The sequence below is a fragment of the Thalassophryne amazonica genome, chromosome 18, assembly GCF_902500255.1.
Source record: "Thalassophryne amazonica chromosome 18, fThaAma1.1, whole genome shotgun sequence".
In the NCBI taxonomy this organism is placed as follows: domain Eukaryota; kingdom Metazoa; phylum Chordata; class Actinopteri; order Batrachoidiformes; family Batrachoididae; genus Thalassophryne; species Thalassophryne amazonica.
The window spans coordinates 26,606,705-26,622,270 of record NC_047120.1 but is presented as its reverse complement, the minus strand read 5'-3'; the positions used below and the strand labels follow the sequence as shown (position 1 = coordinate 26,622,270).

The 15,566-nt window shown below is 37.7% G+C and overlaps 1 protein-coding gene across 1 annotated transcript in view; it reads left to right on the top strand.

The window, feature by feature from the left end:
* The window catches only part of LOC117530559 (paired box protein Pax-2a-like), a 99,383-nt gene that overhangs the window by 47,193 nt on the left and 36,624 nt on the right, over positions 1 to 15,566 (top strand). Inside the window, exon 6 of the mRNA XM_034193451.1 lies at positions 410 to 524. Coding sequence (XP_034049342.1) covers positions 410 to 524 — 115 coding nt within the window. The remainder of the gene's footprint in view (positions 1 to 409; positions 525 to 15,566) is intronic.

Genomic DNA, 15,566 nt, shown 5'->3' with positions numbered 1-15,566 from the left:
TTCAGAGATAAGGACCAGTGATATTTAAAGGTGCTTTGCACTTCAAATTAAAAGCACAAAGAAAAAGGTGAATGGCGCTCCTCAAACAGGGCCACATGGCGCGTCTGCCACGAAGCAAAACTGCTTTCTCCCTTGGCTGATCAGGGGTAGAACTGCAACGAGGCACAAAGGGCCAGCTGACGCCTCTGCCTTTTCACTCATCTCAAAATCCCACTTCCTCTCAGACAATACCGAAATGCATTCATGATATGCTTGAACTGCCACCCTGCAGCGTGAACACACACACAATGCTCTCATACAAATTTATCCCCGCACCGGCCTGCGCGCGCCACTTAATGGAGGAGGAGAAGGGAGGATTTCCATCTAGGTATTGTTTGGTTGTGTAATGATTCAACTGTCCTTTTCCCAGGCTAATGAGTACTCCCTCCCTGCCCTGAATTCCAGCCTGGATGAAGTCAAGCCCAGTTTATCCTCCAGCGCCAACCCAGACCTGGGCCCCAGCGTGTCACAAAGCTACCCTGTAGGTAAGATCAAGTGTCGCCCCCGCGCACGCTATGTCTTTATGCTGCTTCAGCTGAGGGGGGAATTCGACCCATGTAGAAACAAAAATCAATGAGAAACGAAAATAAAAGCACCCCAAAAAGTTAAGTGTGAAGACTTTTTCAATAACTGCGAGATGAGACATAGAGCGATGATGTGACTGAGCCACTGTCACAGCCATGTCGTTTTTTTATTTTATTTTATTTTATTTTTTTTGCTGAACAAGCAAGAGAAGCGAGGAGGGACAAGGACCTTTGGGTGTCAGCACATCACATCTATGACCATGTGTCATAGCAAGGCCTCACACACACACACACGCGCACACACAAAAGCCCACGGTGATTTGTTCGATGGGAGATGCTGTGTGCAAAGCTGCCTCGGTAAATACGCCGTGGCATTTCTGCCATGCTGCCATCGTTTATTTCAGACTCCGATCGCGCTCATCCTCTCTGTCCCTCCCTGTCACACTTAATGACTGCCTGGCTAATTGAAATATGGCTTCATTGTTGCCATGTTATTACCAAGAAGAAGGTTAAGTTTACTGAAAGTTTACGATGACTGTCGGCGGGCCTGAGATTAATATAGGGAGCTTTTATTAAAATTCATATAATTATGCAGCAGCCATCAAAGGCAAAGAGTTCTGCATGGGGAGGACAAGGTGATTGAAAATTACTGTCCCCTCCACCCCCTTTCCCCCCTTTCTAAAGTGATAGCCAAGCAGTCTTATGAGAAAAGAAAAAGCCCTTTTCTCATTAATATGTGGGAGGTAGATTTCCCTGTAAGGCAGGCCTCAGGAGAAGAAAGGTGTGTGTTTGTCCTTTGTTCACTGACGGCCAGGTTCAACCTATCAGCTGCAAAGAGTCCAACTTAGTTTTCAAGTGACATATTTTAGATCAGGGGTCTTAATCTGGTGGGTCATAGGCCGGATCCCCCCTGAATGAAGAGATTTTGGTTAGCAGCAAGAATTATTGCATGTAATTATAAATAAATATTTTTTGTGTACCGGATGTCAAACCAGTTGTTGGCAGTTACTCACAACACCTGTGGTTTTGTTCATCCACCAACTGACGGTGACTGTTTACTGAGTGTACTGTTGTTTTTGCCTTTGGACAAAATATCTCAAAAAGTGATGGTTGGATTGTGATGAAATTGTGTTGAGAGATGGTGACTGGGTAAGGGAAAGTGATTGTAAAATTACAAGGCTTTGGAAAAGCCTAGGCATCTAGATTGATGGATGGATAGATGAGTTCAGCCCCACCAGTTAAAATATAACTTCAACTTATAACTCAAAAACATTCAATGCTATCATCTTGTAACCACAAAATTAATCCTCTGGAGTCATCTGATGCGGAGACACGTCAAAGTCACATGACCAAATTAAGCGGACATACCATCCAACACACTGCAGTCTGAGTCTCCATTTGAATGTGTGTTGAAATTGCCGACTTCAAACTATATGCCAGATTTTAAATTGTGTTGATAGGTTTAGTATAACTTGAATCGTGTTTAATAATTTACATTATGCCTTTCCTGAATATTATGGTCATTCTTGGTGAGCATGGTTTTTTTAGAAATGTGTACCAAATGGGACTTTCACTTTGTTGTTCTGCTCTTGCTTGCTGCAGTGGTTGCAGGGAAAAAACACAACTTTCCCTTTATCATAGGTGGAAAAATGCATGACCTAAACCAATCAAAAATGATCACCATCCCATGTATTTGGTTGCTGAGGAGATTCTGACCAAAAAGCCACCAAAGGCAGGCTGAAGTGCCAACACTGCCTCCAGGTGGACAACAGAAGCAGTGACATGCCTCCTGTTGTTCACCTGGCCAGGCCTGTGTCGCCTCTGTCTTGTGTTGGACAGGAATTGCTTTTTGAGTGGCACAAATAATTTGTGTGGCATCTTATTGTTTTGAAAATACTTGTACAAAAACGTCTGAAGCATTTCCTGCATTTTAATGTAAATAGTTGTATATAACCTTGTTTGTACATACATTTTTGAAATTTACAATTTATATTTGCATTCTAAGTTAAAAAATGGTTTGTTTGTTTGTTTGTTTGTTTGTTTGTTTGTTTGTTTGTTTGTGAATTTTCACACTAAAAAACAAACTTTTTTCTATTTGGATTTTATGTTTTTGTGTGAATTTAGGTCTGTTGTGTTAATAAAGTATGTCAGAATGAAAGAAAAGCTGTAAAGTCACACAGGTGAGGTTGTGCTGGAAAAAATACACTAAGCAAGGGAAAGTAAACAGTTTTTAAAGTAAATTAAGAAGGTAAAACCAAAAGTAGTCAAAAACAGGTAATTATACACTTGAGCCCAGAAGGTTAAAATGGTGTATCATGATGACAAGCTTTCAAAACCAGATGGGTTTTTGGTACACCAGGTCAATCCAAAAACCCATCTTTGTTTTGCCTGTGTAATACCTCTGAGACGTGTAAGCAGTCTGCTGGATGGTTGATGGATATAAGCTTGATGATGGATTAGGAGCAGGTGCGGTTGTCATTCAAAGAGACAGAGACTGTTTTAGTGTAGAAATGTACTAAATCAGACAAAGGTTACGTTGTGAAAACGTAAATAACACAGTCATACCTCCCAGCGGAAAGGATTTTGTGTAAATATAGCTGCAAAAAGAAAAAAAAAATCATTTATTTTCTGATTTTTCATAGCATTTATGTTGCAAAACTAAAATAATGTAATGCAACACAATCCTGCAGAAACGGTTTTGTATGAATATAGCCGAAGCAGACGCTTCTTCTTTCTCTATCTAGCTCTCTGAAGATATGTGTGGATTTGCAGTTAGTAGCTTGAAATGTGCTTGTTTGTCAGTTTCTTTCATTTCAAACCGTGCATCTTGTAGCCACCGAGGCCACTGTTGCTTGTTTTCATTGTTCCCTAAAAAAAAAAATCCCTGATCCTTTTCATTACATATCTTCTTGTTGAAGGATGGTTCTTTGCACGTGTCTGAAATCTGAGTTTCTCATCAGTACAGGCCAATCACATGGGTGGCTGGCTGAGCTTGTGAACTGATTCCTTTGCTCTTTTTCAATAAGGGATCAGATAGTGGCCTTGTTTTTAGGAATGAGCAATTTTGTGCAACACAATATAATATTGATGTCATATTTGTCATATTAAAACAGCACTACAGAGTATCTATAGTATAATATTGTAACTGAGCATGCTTTATGATGTCACACAGATCTATAGGTGTCATGCAGAAAAACAACCCAATAAACTGCTGGCAGCCTTGGCAAAGGTCTGTACTGAGTGCACGCCGGGTCGATTGTGTGATTCGCACAGCCTCTCCTGAGTTGCTTTGAGCCATGTGCGATGAGCTTAGCCGAGTGTGGGCGGCAACATGCTGTATCAAAGATTCACCGGCATGACTGAGGATGGTTTATCTTGTGCCCACATGGAACATTTTAAAGCACTTTGGAACAGCATTTGTAGCTAACACTGTGTATATAAGGATGGGATGAGCGTGTTGTGCCCCGGCAATGACAGAATGGGAAAAAATAGACTTCTGCCTCATTCAGAGAAAACTCAAAGATGAAATGTTTTACTTTGTTTTGGATTTTAAGTGAATTATGTCTCAGCAAGAACTCCGTAAATAAATTAGAGGTAAAGTATGTTTGATTTTGTGTCATCTAGTGCAGGGGTTTTCAAAGTGTGGGAGAGTGAGCTCCCCCACCCCAGAGAACAAATGAATAGCTGCCCGCCCCCCCACCCCCACCGACACACTTACACACAATTTCAACATCTTCGTGTGATTCTTTTTATTCTTTTACACATTAAACACATTTTAAATATATTGATGTGTTTTTAAGGAACTGTCTATGCATTTACACATTTACACCCTTTTCAAACATTTTAAACATGTTTTTAAAGACCCTTCTATTCTTTCATACATTTTATACCCTTTTCAAGCATTTTAAATGTGTTTTTAAGGAACTGTCTATGCATTTACACATTTTACACCCTTTTCAAACATTTTAAACATGTTTTTAAAGACCTTTCTATTCTTTCATAATTTTACACCCTTTTCAAACATTTTAAATGTGTTTTAAAGACCTTTCTATTCTTTTATACATTTTACACCCTTTTTAAACATTTTAAACGTGTTTTTAAGGAACTGTCTATGCATTTACACATTTACACCCTTTTCAAACATTTTAAACATGTTTTTAAGGAACTGTCTATGCATTTACACATTTTACACCCTTTTCAAACATTTTAAACATGTTTTTAAAGACCTTTCTATTCTTTCATAATTTGACACCCTTTTCAAACATTTTAAATGTGTTTTAAAGACCTTTCTATTCTTTTATACATTTTACACCCTTTTTAAACATTTTAAACGTGTTTGAAGGAACTGTCTATGCATTTACACATTTACACCCTTTTCAAACATTTTAAACATGTTTTTAAGGAACTGTCTATGCATTTACACATTTTACACCCTTTTCAAACATTTTAAACATGTTTTTAAAGACCTTTCTATTCTTTCATAATTTTACACCCTTTTCAAACATTTTAAATGTGTTTTAAAGACCTTTCTATTCTTTTATACATTTTACACCCTTTTTAAACATTTTAAACGTGTTTTTAAGGAACTGTCTATGCATTTACACATTTACACCCTTTTCAAACATTTTAAACATGTTTTTAAGGAACTGTCTATGCATTTACACATTTTACACCCTTTTCAAACATTTTAAACATGTTTTTAAGGAACTGTCTATGCATTTACACATTTACACCCTTTTCAAACATTTTAAACATGTTTTTAAAGACCCTTCTATTCTTTCATACATTTTATACCCTTTTCAAACATTTTAAATGTGTTTTTAAGGAACTGTCTATGCATTTACACATTTTACACCCTTTTCAAACATTTTAAATGTGTTTTAAAGACCTTTCTATTCTTTTATACATTTTACACCCTTTTTAAATATTTTAAATGTGTTTTTAAGGAACTGTCTATGCATTTACACATTTACACCCTTTTCAAACATTTTAAACATGTTTTTAAAGACCCTTCTATTCTTTCATACATTTTACACCCTTTTTAAACATTTTAAACGTGTTTGAAGGAACTGTCTATGCATTTACACATTTACACCCTTTTCAAACATTTTAAACATGTTTTTAAAGACCTTTCTATTCTTTCATACATTTTACACCCTTTATAAACATTTTAAATGTGTTTTAAAGACCTTTCTATTCTTTCATACATTTTATACCCATTTCAAACATTTTAAATGTGTTTTTAACGATCCGTCTATGCATTTACATATTTTACACCCTTTTCAAACATTTTAAACATGTTTTAAAGAACTTTCTATTCTTTCACACATTTTACACCCTTTTCAAACATTTTAAATATATTTTTAAGAAAGTTTCTATTCTTCTATTTTTACCTTTTGTCATATTTTAAATATCATTTTTTTTAAACATTTAAACATCTCTGTGTGTTTTTAAATGTCTTGGACGTAACTAACACATTTTAACATAAATAATATTAATTAAACTTTTATACATATTTAGCCTCTCATCTCGCCTCACCTCTTGTTTAGTGCGAGCAATGAGTCTGGTCTTTGACGCGTACAGGCAGCTGATGCAAGGAAAAAAAACATTTTTTAAAAAATGTTATCCATTTTTCTCCTGGCATATTAGCTAACAATGTTTTCTTTTTCTTTTTCCCCCTTCTTTTTTTTTTTTTTTTTTTGGTTAATAGTGTTTACAGTTATTTTTTGTGACCTCCCTCCCAAAGATCTCTGGTGCCCCCCGGGGGAGCAGCCCCACAGTTTGGAAACCAGTGATCTACTGTGACATTGCAGACTGCATTATGTTGTCACTGATTGTGACTTTGGTTCCCTTCAAGTTTTTGTTTCTTTGATAGGAGTTCTCGCTCTCTTGCCTTCTTTTGTGATGAGCAATATGGTCATCCCATTCTCAAATGCGTTACTCACAAGAAATTTTGACATGTAAGCTATAGTACCTACCACGGTATACTATTACAGTACCACAATACTACAACAACACCTCAAAAATCACTGTGGTACATACGATGGTACTTCAGATAGTAGCATTGTACGAATCAGGGTATTGTCAAAAATATTCCTCCTATGTTACCAATACCACGGGATGACTATTATATTTATATTCTATTTTATTGAGTATTATGGATTACTTGAGTTGTTACTGACGTCTGGTGAAAATTTCATGTCAATGGCACCTTTAAAAATATATTTACTGAGAAAAATGGTGATGTGTTCAATACTTATTTTACCCGCTGTATGCACTTTAGCAAGACAACTTAAAGAATGCAGAATAATATTTTGATCAAACTTCACAGGTACACTGGTCATGAAGATGCAAAGAAGTGATTTGATATTGACGAGGCTTGGTCAGTGATCAGTTTCATCTATGATATGGGAAAATGGCTAATATCATGGAAAGAAGTGCAGAAGTTGAATTTATCATTAATGTACTGTGGGATCAGTCAGCCCAGTCTCACACTGTTTTTTGTTTTTTTTGTGCTCCTCTCATGAAATGAGTCATATTTTTGTGACGTGTTTTTTTATATTATTTTACGATGGCTAATGCTACCCCTTACCCTAACACTAACCATAACCTCACCCACCTTCTACCTTCCACTAACTTTAACCATAACCCCCACAGACCCGCCCCATCTCCGCGTCATCCCACATTTCGTGATACCGTCATTTATGCTAGTGGTTAAGCATTGGCCTTGACACCAGAGGATCCTCGGTTCAAATCCCAGCCTGCCGGGAAAATCACTAAGGGCCCTTAGACAAGGTCCTTAATCCCCTAGGTTCTCCTGGTGTATACTGAGCACCTTGTATGGCAGCACCCTCACATCGGGGTGAATGTGAGGCATTACTGTAAAGCGCTTTGAGCATCTGATGCAGATAGAAAAGCGCTATATAAATGCAGTCCATTCACCATTTGTGCTCCATGAAAAGCATCACATTTTCGTAACAGTATCACAAACCAATAGATTAATTTAATTTTCATGATGCTATCACAAAATGGCGTAAGATTGGGTTGGTATCACTACCATAGGAGGAGCACCATTTAACTGTGGTACTCACTGTAAAATTTCTTACCATCATCCAGGAAAAGAAACTATTAGACACTCTATAGGGGAGCAACCAGTCATTAATTTTCTGCCACTCATCCGGGTCTGCATCACAGTGGCAGTAATCCAAACAGTTCATCTCACACTTCCTTAGCCTCGGCAAATTCCCCTAACTCTTCCTGGGGGATCCCGAGGTGTTCCCAAGCCAGCTGGGAAATAGAACTCCATCCCTCATTTTTCCGCAGTCCTCCATTTGTATCGGAAAAATGCAAATGGTAGAGTAGGTATGTCACTTTTAGGCTACTGTATCAACATAGCAGCATCCATGAGGGGACCCTCTCACATGTAGATATGAAGTGTTCATTATGAACACATTGATTCATTGTTGCAGGTAATTATACACCAATAAACTCATGGTTATGAATGTTATATTCAATTTCTGCTCATAATCGCCCTTAAATCCTGCACAGTGTAGGTTTAAGTCGGAATGCATTAATGCATTTTAGATGGAAGGGCTTATGGCACCACCAGCATTGAGCTTTCCAGGAAGAAATTTCATCAGAACATGCGAAATGTGTCCACTTATAATGTCATGAAAGGGTCTCCTTTGTTTGTTTAAGCGGACACAAGAGACCAAGCTATCTAATTTGTCTTTGAGGTCACTGTTTTTGACATGCATGCATGTCTCTGCAGAGATGCCCTTTGCAGTATCTTTTAGGTGCATAGACTTGAAAGGGATTGCATGGATGTTTGTAACTACCTCGGTCTCTATATTGCATGTACCTATGTAGATCAAAGTTGGCAGATACATTGGGCATAGATCATTGGGCTTGATCAATAATCAATAATCAATCAATAGTCAAGAAGTTATTTTATTGTGACTCAACTTCACTGATTAAAAGCCCATGTAACATTTATTTCCATTCATCAGGTTCACAATGTTCAGACACTAGATTTTGTTGGAATTTGTTTTTAGCTATTTGAAAAAGTATACACCCTGAAAAGTGAATACAATAGCACATGAGAAAATGATAATTTCATTTCCCTGGAAGCTGTTACGGTGGCCATCTCAGATTAGACTTAAGACCCACTTATTTTCCCTTTCGTATGGCTAGCATACTGGCATAGTATGTTACTATGCTTTTAACCCTTTTAAATCCGCAGCCTCAACTTTATCTAAATTCTGGGTCTGTTAGTGACGCTTAGGGCTAGTGGCCGGCGATTACCTTAGTATTTCTTCTGTTTTTCTTGTTGCTTAATGCTGATGAATTATACTGTATTTGTTGTCTTTCTGATGCCTGATTCTATTTTTTCTCTCTGTTTGAGGCACTGCTCCATCCAGAGATGGGTGTGGTGTCTACTTCTGCAACCCTCCCATCCCGTGCACTGGCAAAATTTCCTGTATATTCGTTTTGTAAATTGTGTTGGTAGCACAGCCCAAGCAGAGGGTTGCCCCTTTGAGTCTGGTCTGTTTGAGGTTTCTTCCTCAAATCATTAAAGGGAGTTTTTGCTTACCACTGTCACCTGTATGCTTGCTCTGGGGTTTGGTAAGATTAGACCTTACTTGTGTGAAGTACCTTGAGGCAACTTTGTTGTGCTTTAGCGCTATATAAATGAAAATAAATTAAAATTAAAATTTCTAAAAATTACACCTTAACATTGGAGGTTTTCAATATATTGGCTTCGAGGATCTAGGATCTTCATCACATGTACAAATCCAAGATGGTCAAATGGGCCCCATACTTCTCCTACACAGGTCAATGACGTTTCCAGCTCAGGAGGTTGATCTTTATTAGTTACGTCTGCTGTAACCTGGTAAATGTATATGGCTGGCAACTTTTTAATTTTTTTGTTTTATGTTTTGATTTGTTTTATATTGTCCATGTTTTCAGTGTTTTGCATACATAACTGGCTTAAGGTGCGACATGATATAATTTGTATGTTTTATTTTGTTAAAACTTAAATAAAGTTCAAGTCATAAAAAAACAAATCTAAGATGGTCATTGATAAATGTGACTTTGCACACACGTGTGGACTCACTGGCTCAGACAATGTGTACTTCAATACTGGAAAAAAAGCTCCAAAGTCATCTCGAAGCTGAAAACTCCCATTCTCAGTTGGCATTTTTACAAATCCAAGTTAATCGCCATGGTGGTTTCTGCTGAAATGGAATCATCCACTTTTCTGATTGGCTATTTTATTGCATGAACTTTCCAAAAATATATAGTTTTACACATCCCTACGAAAATCCAACAAAATAACATGATGGACCTGACTACTTGTACATGCCTGACACTTTCCTAAGGAGTACCCCTTGCATTGTAAGGGAACATCAGAAAAGACATCGTGGCCATGATATGTGTTTCTCTGGGTATGGTCCAGCATGTAGGTCCCTCAGTGTTGAGGACACCAGTGTTGAAAACCCTGTGGAGAAGACCAAGGGGTGCCCATGTTAGCCCTGGCTACGGCAGATAGATGGCTACTTTTGAGAGTTGGGGATGGACTAGTTCTCTGCCTGAGCGATTGCCATCCAGTACCAATGGTGGTTCCAGTGCTTGTTCTCAGACCTGACCTGGAGGCCTTTTGAAATGTGGGTATAGTGTCAACTATGTGTTCTCTGAACACTTCTGATTTGAGTTTTACTTTGGCAGTAGGTTTTTTTTCATTCTCTGAACACTTTTGATTTGAGTTTTACTTTGGCAGTAGGTTTTGTCTGTGCATTTTCTAACTGCCAGATCTCACTGCAGGCAGAGAAATGAAGCATGCAGAGGTCAAACCCATGGAACAAACACGGCTCTGACTTCCACTTGGTAATTAGTATTTGGTTAGTGGCTCTTCTGCTTGGTTTTCCCTCAGTGCCTGTGTGGATAATGGCTGATATTCAGGTGTATGGTGTCTCTAATGGCTGGGTATTACAGTTTACTTGCCAGCGATAAGCCGACCAGAGGAATTTTAAGCCATGCAAAAAGTAGTAAATTACCCACAGCATTTAGGCCGACATCCAAATTCAAATTAATTGTGTCTTTACGGGGGAAAGAACCTCAGATTATCTTCATCCTTAAAATGCTTTCTGACGCCAATTAAAACGGCTGCAGTTATTGATCTTGTTGATTTTATGTCCTTGAATTTGCATAAAGTATTAAAAATGAATGATTCATGAGGCACTCGTTGCCAGAGATCAGGATTCTCACTGAACTGAAAGAGGTGACAGATAAGAATCTTTTGTGTCCTCTGCTTATCCTATTAAGGCTGAAAAGTACCTGCAAAGCAGGCTCCAAATAAGAAAGGGATTTAAGGGCATTGTGCACATCAACGAAATTCAGAGGCAAGAAGCCACTTCCATTAAAACATTTTATTCTGTCCCTCTCCTCCACATTAATGCTGTATTACCTGCTAAATAGTCCCTCTTACCCCATAAAAAAACACCAAAGGGTTCCATGAATATGTGGATGGGACAATTGCATACAGTGAGGTAATTTCTATTGTTGATATGGGAAGTCATTTCTTTGATGAATTCCCTTCAAGTGATGGATTTCATCTCATAAGCTTCTTATTCTTGTTCAGTCAAACTGCTTAAAATTCAGATGGTGCGAGCTTTGGGTGAATGTGTGAATAGCAGAAGGAGGAGTTGAGAACTTTTTGTGTATTTTGAGAACTAAACGGCGCGATGACTTCGATACGGCCGATTGTCCGCCGTTTCTAAAGAGAGTTTCAGTAGTTCCTGAAATTAGTCGGCCCACCTGTTTTCTCAATGGCGCTTTGGAGGCATCTCGAGTGCTGCGTCGATTCCCCCCTGAGCATTCAATGGGAGTTTTTTTTTAACCCATCTCTGCATACTGAAGACTCTTTAAACAAATTCCCTGCTGGGCTTGTTAATGGAAGCATCAGCAGGCGTAAAGCCCCTGTGTCAATGACACTTTTTCTCCTCAAGGACCTCAAGCAGCTGCTTTGGTAAACTCCCTTCTCTTTCTGGTATTCACACGAGATGAAAGTTTGGCCTGAAACTGAAGATTCAATTAAAGGAACGCAACGAGAACTCTCAGGGTGAACTTTACCAAGAGTACCAAGAGTTGCCAGCGACTGCTGAGCGGCGACGTAGACGGCGATCCCGCCGTCAGTGATATGTGGCCTCCTCTCAAACCCGTTGCCCGTCTTCCCGAAGGGACAAAAACTCAGTCCAGGCTATGAAATTAATACCTATTCCATCTTCTCACACACACACAAAAAAGCAAACTAACCTTTGAGCACACATTTGATAATGGATGACTTTCAGGCGGCGTTTGGGGAATTAAAGCAATTTGGCTCTCCAAACATTCTTTGCTTAGTTGTAATTAATTAGGTTGCTGAGATTTTTGGGCTTGTGATAAATTGGCCCATTCTGCATATAGCCCAGAAAATGGAGGTCAAACATTTTTTTTTTTGCTTGTTGTTGTAGCAAACACGAAGGTGTCCCTGTCATGCTAAATTTAATACTCTTGCAAGCAAAAGAGTCGTTCACAAATGACTTTGTTTCTGTGCCAAATAAAAAAGAAGGTCACCCTCATCTTCAGTTTGTGCTTCAAGAAACAGTGCTGGTGCACATTATGTTTCCTGTCACGTTGTAAGACTGAGAGAAAACCCACGACTTTGTCTTTCTGCTCTGTAACCAAGTCTCAATAGCAGTAAAAATAATTCAAAACTCGTACATTTGTCCCAAATCGGAACGTGATTCATTACAAATTTTGTAATTACAGATGTAATTACAGAGAGGATACACTTTATTTTACAGTACTAGGTCCATTGTATATAAAAGTAATAAATGACTACAGTACATGTTGAGTGATGGTAATGTGATAACCCAACCAAATCTGAAAATTGAGGACATGTACCAAGAGGTAGGGCCACAACAGGTGCATGTTCTTTATTGTAAGTACACAGTGTTATATGATGTACATACAATGTACATACATACATGTACATACGTACATATAGGGTGGTAGGTACTATGTATTAAAGGTACTGTAAAATAAAGCGTTACCCAAATTTTTATATAAATGTACTGATGAGTGTTGTTGCATCATATTTGTGAAGGTGAAGTCCAGATTGAAAATATGTTCCTACGAGCTTGAATCTTGGGGATTACCCCTTTGGCAGAGCGGGTAGAGCCTTGCTCTCAAGTATGAGTGATCTGGTGTTTAAACCCCACTGTGGCCATAAAGTTGTGTCGTCTGGTTGCATTTGGATAAAAAAGAGTTTTATAAAAACATTTAAGAAATGATTGTATCATATTTGGTTGCAAATTATCTCTTGCCCAGAAGAACACCAATCAGATGTCACTGTATTTTTTCTGATTTCTTCTTATTACATCCGCCAAGGACGTAATTAAATCACCGGTGTTTATTACTACACAGATTATGACAAAATTTGCACCACAGATAGATATTAGACCATGGAAGAAGGTGGTCCAAATTCTGAATCAAGTTTCACTTTATATCGGCTTTGAAGAATTACTGTTTGCAGGATTATGTCAAAACTACTGCACGGATTTTGATGAAATTTTCAACACAGATACATATTAGGCCATGGAAGACTCCATTAAATTTTGGAGGTGATCCGGATCCAGATTGGCAGACATCAGAAATATGCTTGTTATAATTTTCAGGAATATTCCTTCCATACTTTTATGGTTTGATTAATGGAGTGGTCATATTATGGGATGTCGGCTGTATTTTTAGTCACTTATACTATTGATGGGTGGAAGCTTAGTGCTGGAACTATTGTGTTGTTATGTGGTGATAATCATACACAAATATGTAATTTTACAACTGCAAGTTTAAAACAAAATCTCACTGCCTGGGTAGCAGACTGAGGTCAATAGATTAGTATCTCTCACTAAATTACATTATTTACTCAGAAACCCAACAGGATCATTTTTGAGCCAGCTATTTGCTTGAGAACCTGCTAGCTACCCAGATGGATAACAAATTAACAATTACATAAAGTTAGTGTATTTGTACTACCCAGTACTGTCTTACACCTGAGTCATAATGACATTTTTGGAACTGTTTTTGGTTAGATTGGAAACAATTTTATAACATTAGATGATGTATTGTAACTAGATAACATGATAGCTGCCATAGGAAAGAAGTTATAAGAAAGAAATTACATGAAGATAAAGATTGCATAAGAAATAAACTGCATGATACTATCAGTTATCAAGTTGTTCACAACTTGATAACGATTTTATCATACCTATAAATGATAAATGTTGTATGGTTTTCTGAAGGGTGTAAAAAGCCATATTCATTGGTGAACAACTTGATAACGATTTTATCATATACAGTGGTCCCTTGTTTATCGCGGGAGTTACGTTCTAAAAATAACCTGCGATAGGCGAAATCCACAAAGTAGTCAGCGTTATTTTTTACAATTATTATCGATGTTTTAAGGCTGTAAAACCCCTCACTACACACTTTATACACTTTCCTCAAACAGGCATTAACATTTTCTCACTTTTCTCTCCTGTGTAAACATTCAAAGTTCAAACCTTAGTAGAAAAAAAATAAAATGTTTTCCTATGAATAATTATGATGGCTTTTAGAACTAACGGTTCTAAAAGCCAAAAGGTATATGATAAATATTTGTACGATTATTTGTACTCAGATGGGAAACCAATGTTATAACTTTAAGTATCACACCTATTTGTATTAAGCATTGACTTGAGCCCAATTTATGCTGCTCCGTATCTCCAGCTCTGTAGTCATGCTGAGTTCTCTGCGTCATTGCAAACCCCCTCTGAGCCTCTCTCCATAGCCTAACGTATGCCTCCCAAAAATTGAAACTACACATTGAGATGAAGGAGACCACACGGGCTGTGATTAGTCTACTAACTACACAATTTCTGGAATCTCCCTTTTCTGGTTTCACAATAAATGACTTTTATGGTATAGTAGGCCAATCTTCATGATGTTGCACCCCCTACTTTTCTGGTGGTGAATCGCATTGCGACACCCACCAACCCTAACAAAGAACTGCATGGAAGCGAGTGTGTGGCAACAAAGTTATGGAATAGCAGAAGCATAAAAAGGCCTTTACATCTGTCAGATGAAGGATGTATCATAGCTAGCTAATATAATAGCTGTCGCAAGCTAGCTTGTGGTAAATATGCCACAGATGCTAGCTAGTATATAGCACAGCCACAATGCAATATTAAATTAGAATTTGCATGAAGTAGTGTATTTGTACTATCAAGCATGGTCTTATGTCAGACTCCAAATGATATTGATCTGTTTCTAAAACAGTTTTTACTCAGGTAGAAAAACAACTTCATAACATAACATTAGCTAATGTATGACCATGGCTATTTGCATTGTCTTACAACTGATAAAAATGACACCAGTCTGATTTTAGAAAATTATGGTTTTTTTTGTTTGTTTGTTTGTTTGTTTTTTTAAGGCAGAATTTTGCCAGATAAGATAATGGGTCAAAACTAGCTAACATGATCGCTGCCACAAGCTAGCTTGGAGAGCATTGTAGTGTAGTACAGCCACTATTCATTTATAAATTATTTATAATAAATGTATTATTATATTCTTTAGTTAGTTTTTAAGAATTTTTTTAAAAATTGGTATGACATAATTTTAGGTGATCTACTATATCATGGCTAGCTAACATGATGGCTGCCTGTATGTGGGGCATCATTATGTTTACCTGGTTGATGTTGTTTCTTTTGTACTGTATGAGTTACAGCACTGAAAGGGAATGAAATTGCGAATGTAAAGGCCCAGTCACACTTTGACGGAAAGAGCAAAAGGATTAGTTAAGTATTTAATTATTTTAGCTGTTGGCAAATACGTCAGTCTCCTGTGGAGTTTGGCCACTAATGGACAGATGACGTTGCATTTCCACAAAGTTCGGCACTGAGCAGAAGCATTTTTCCGAGTTTA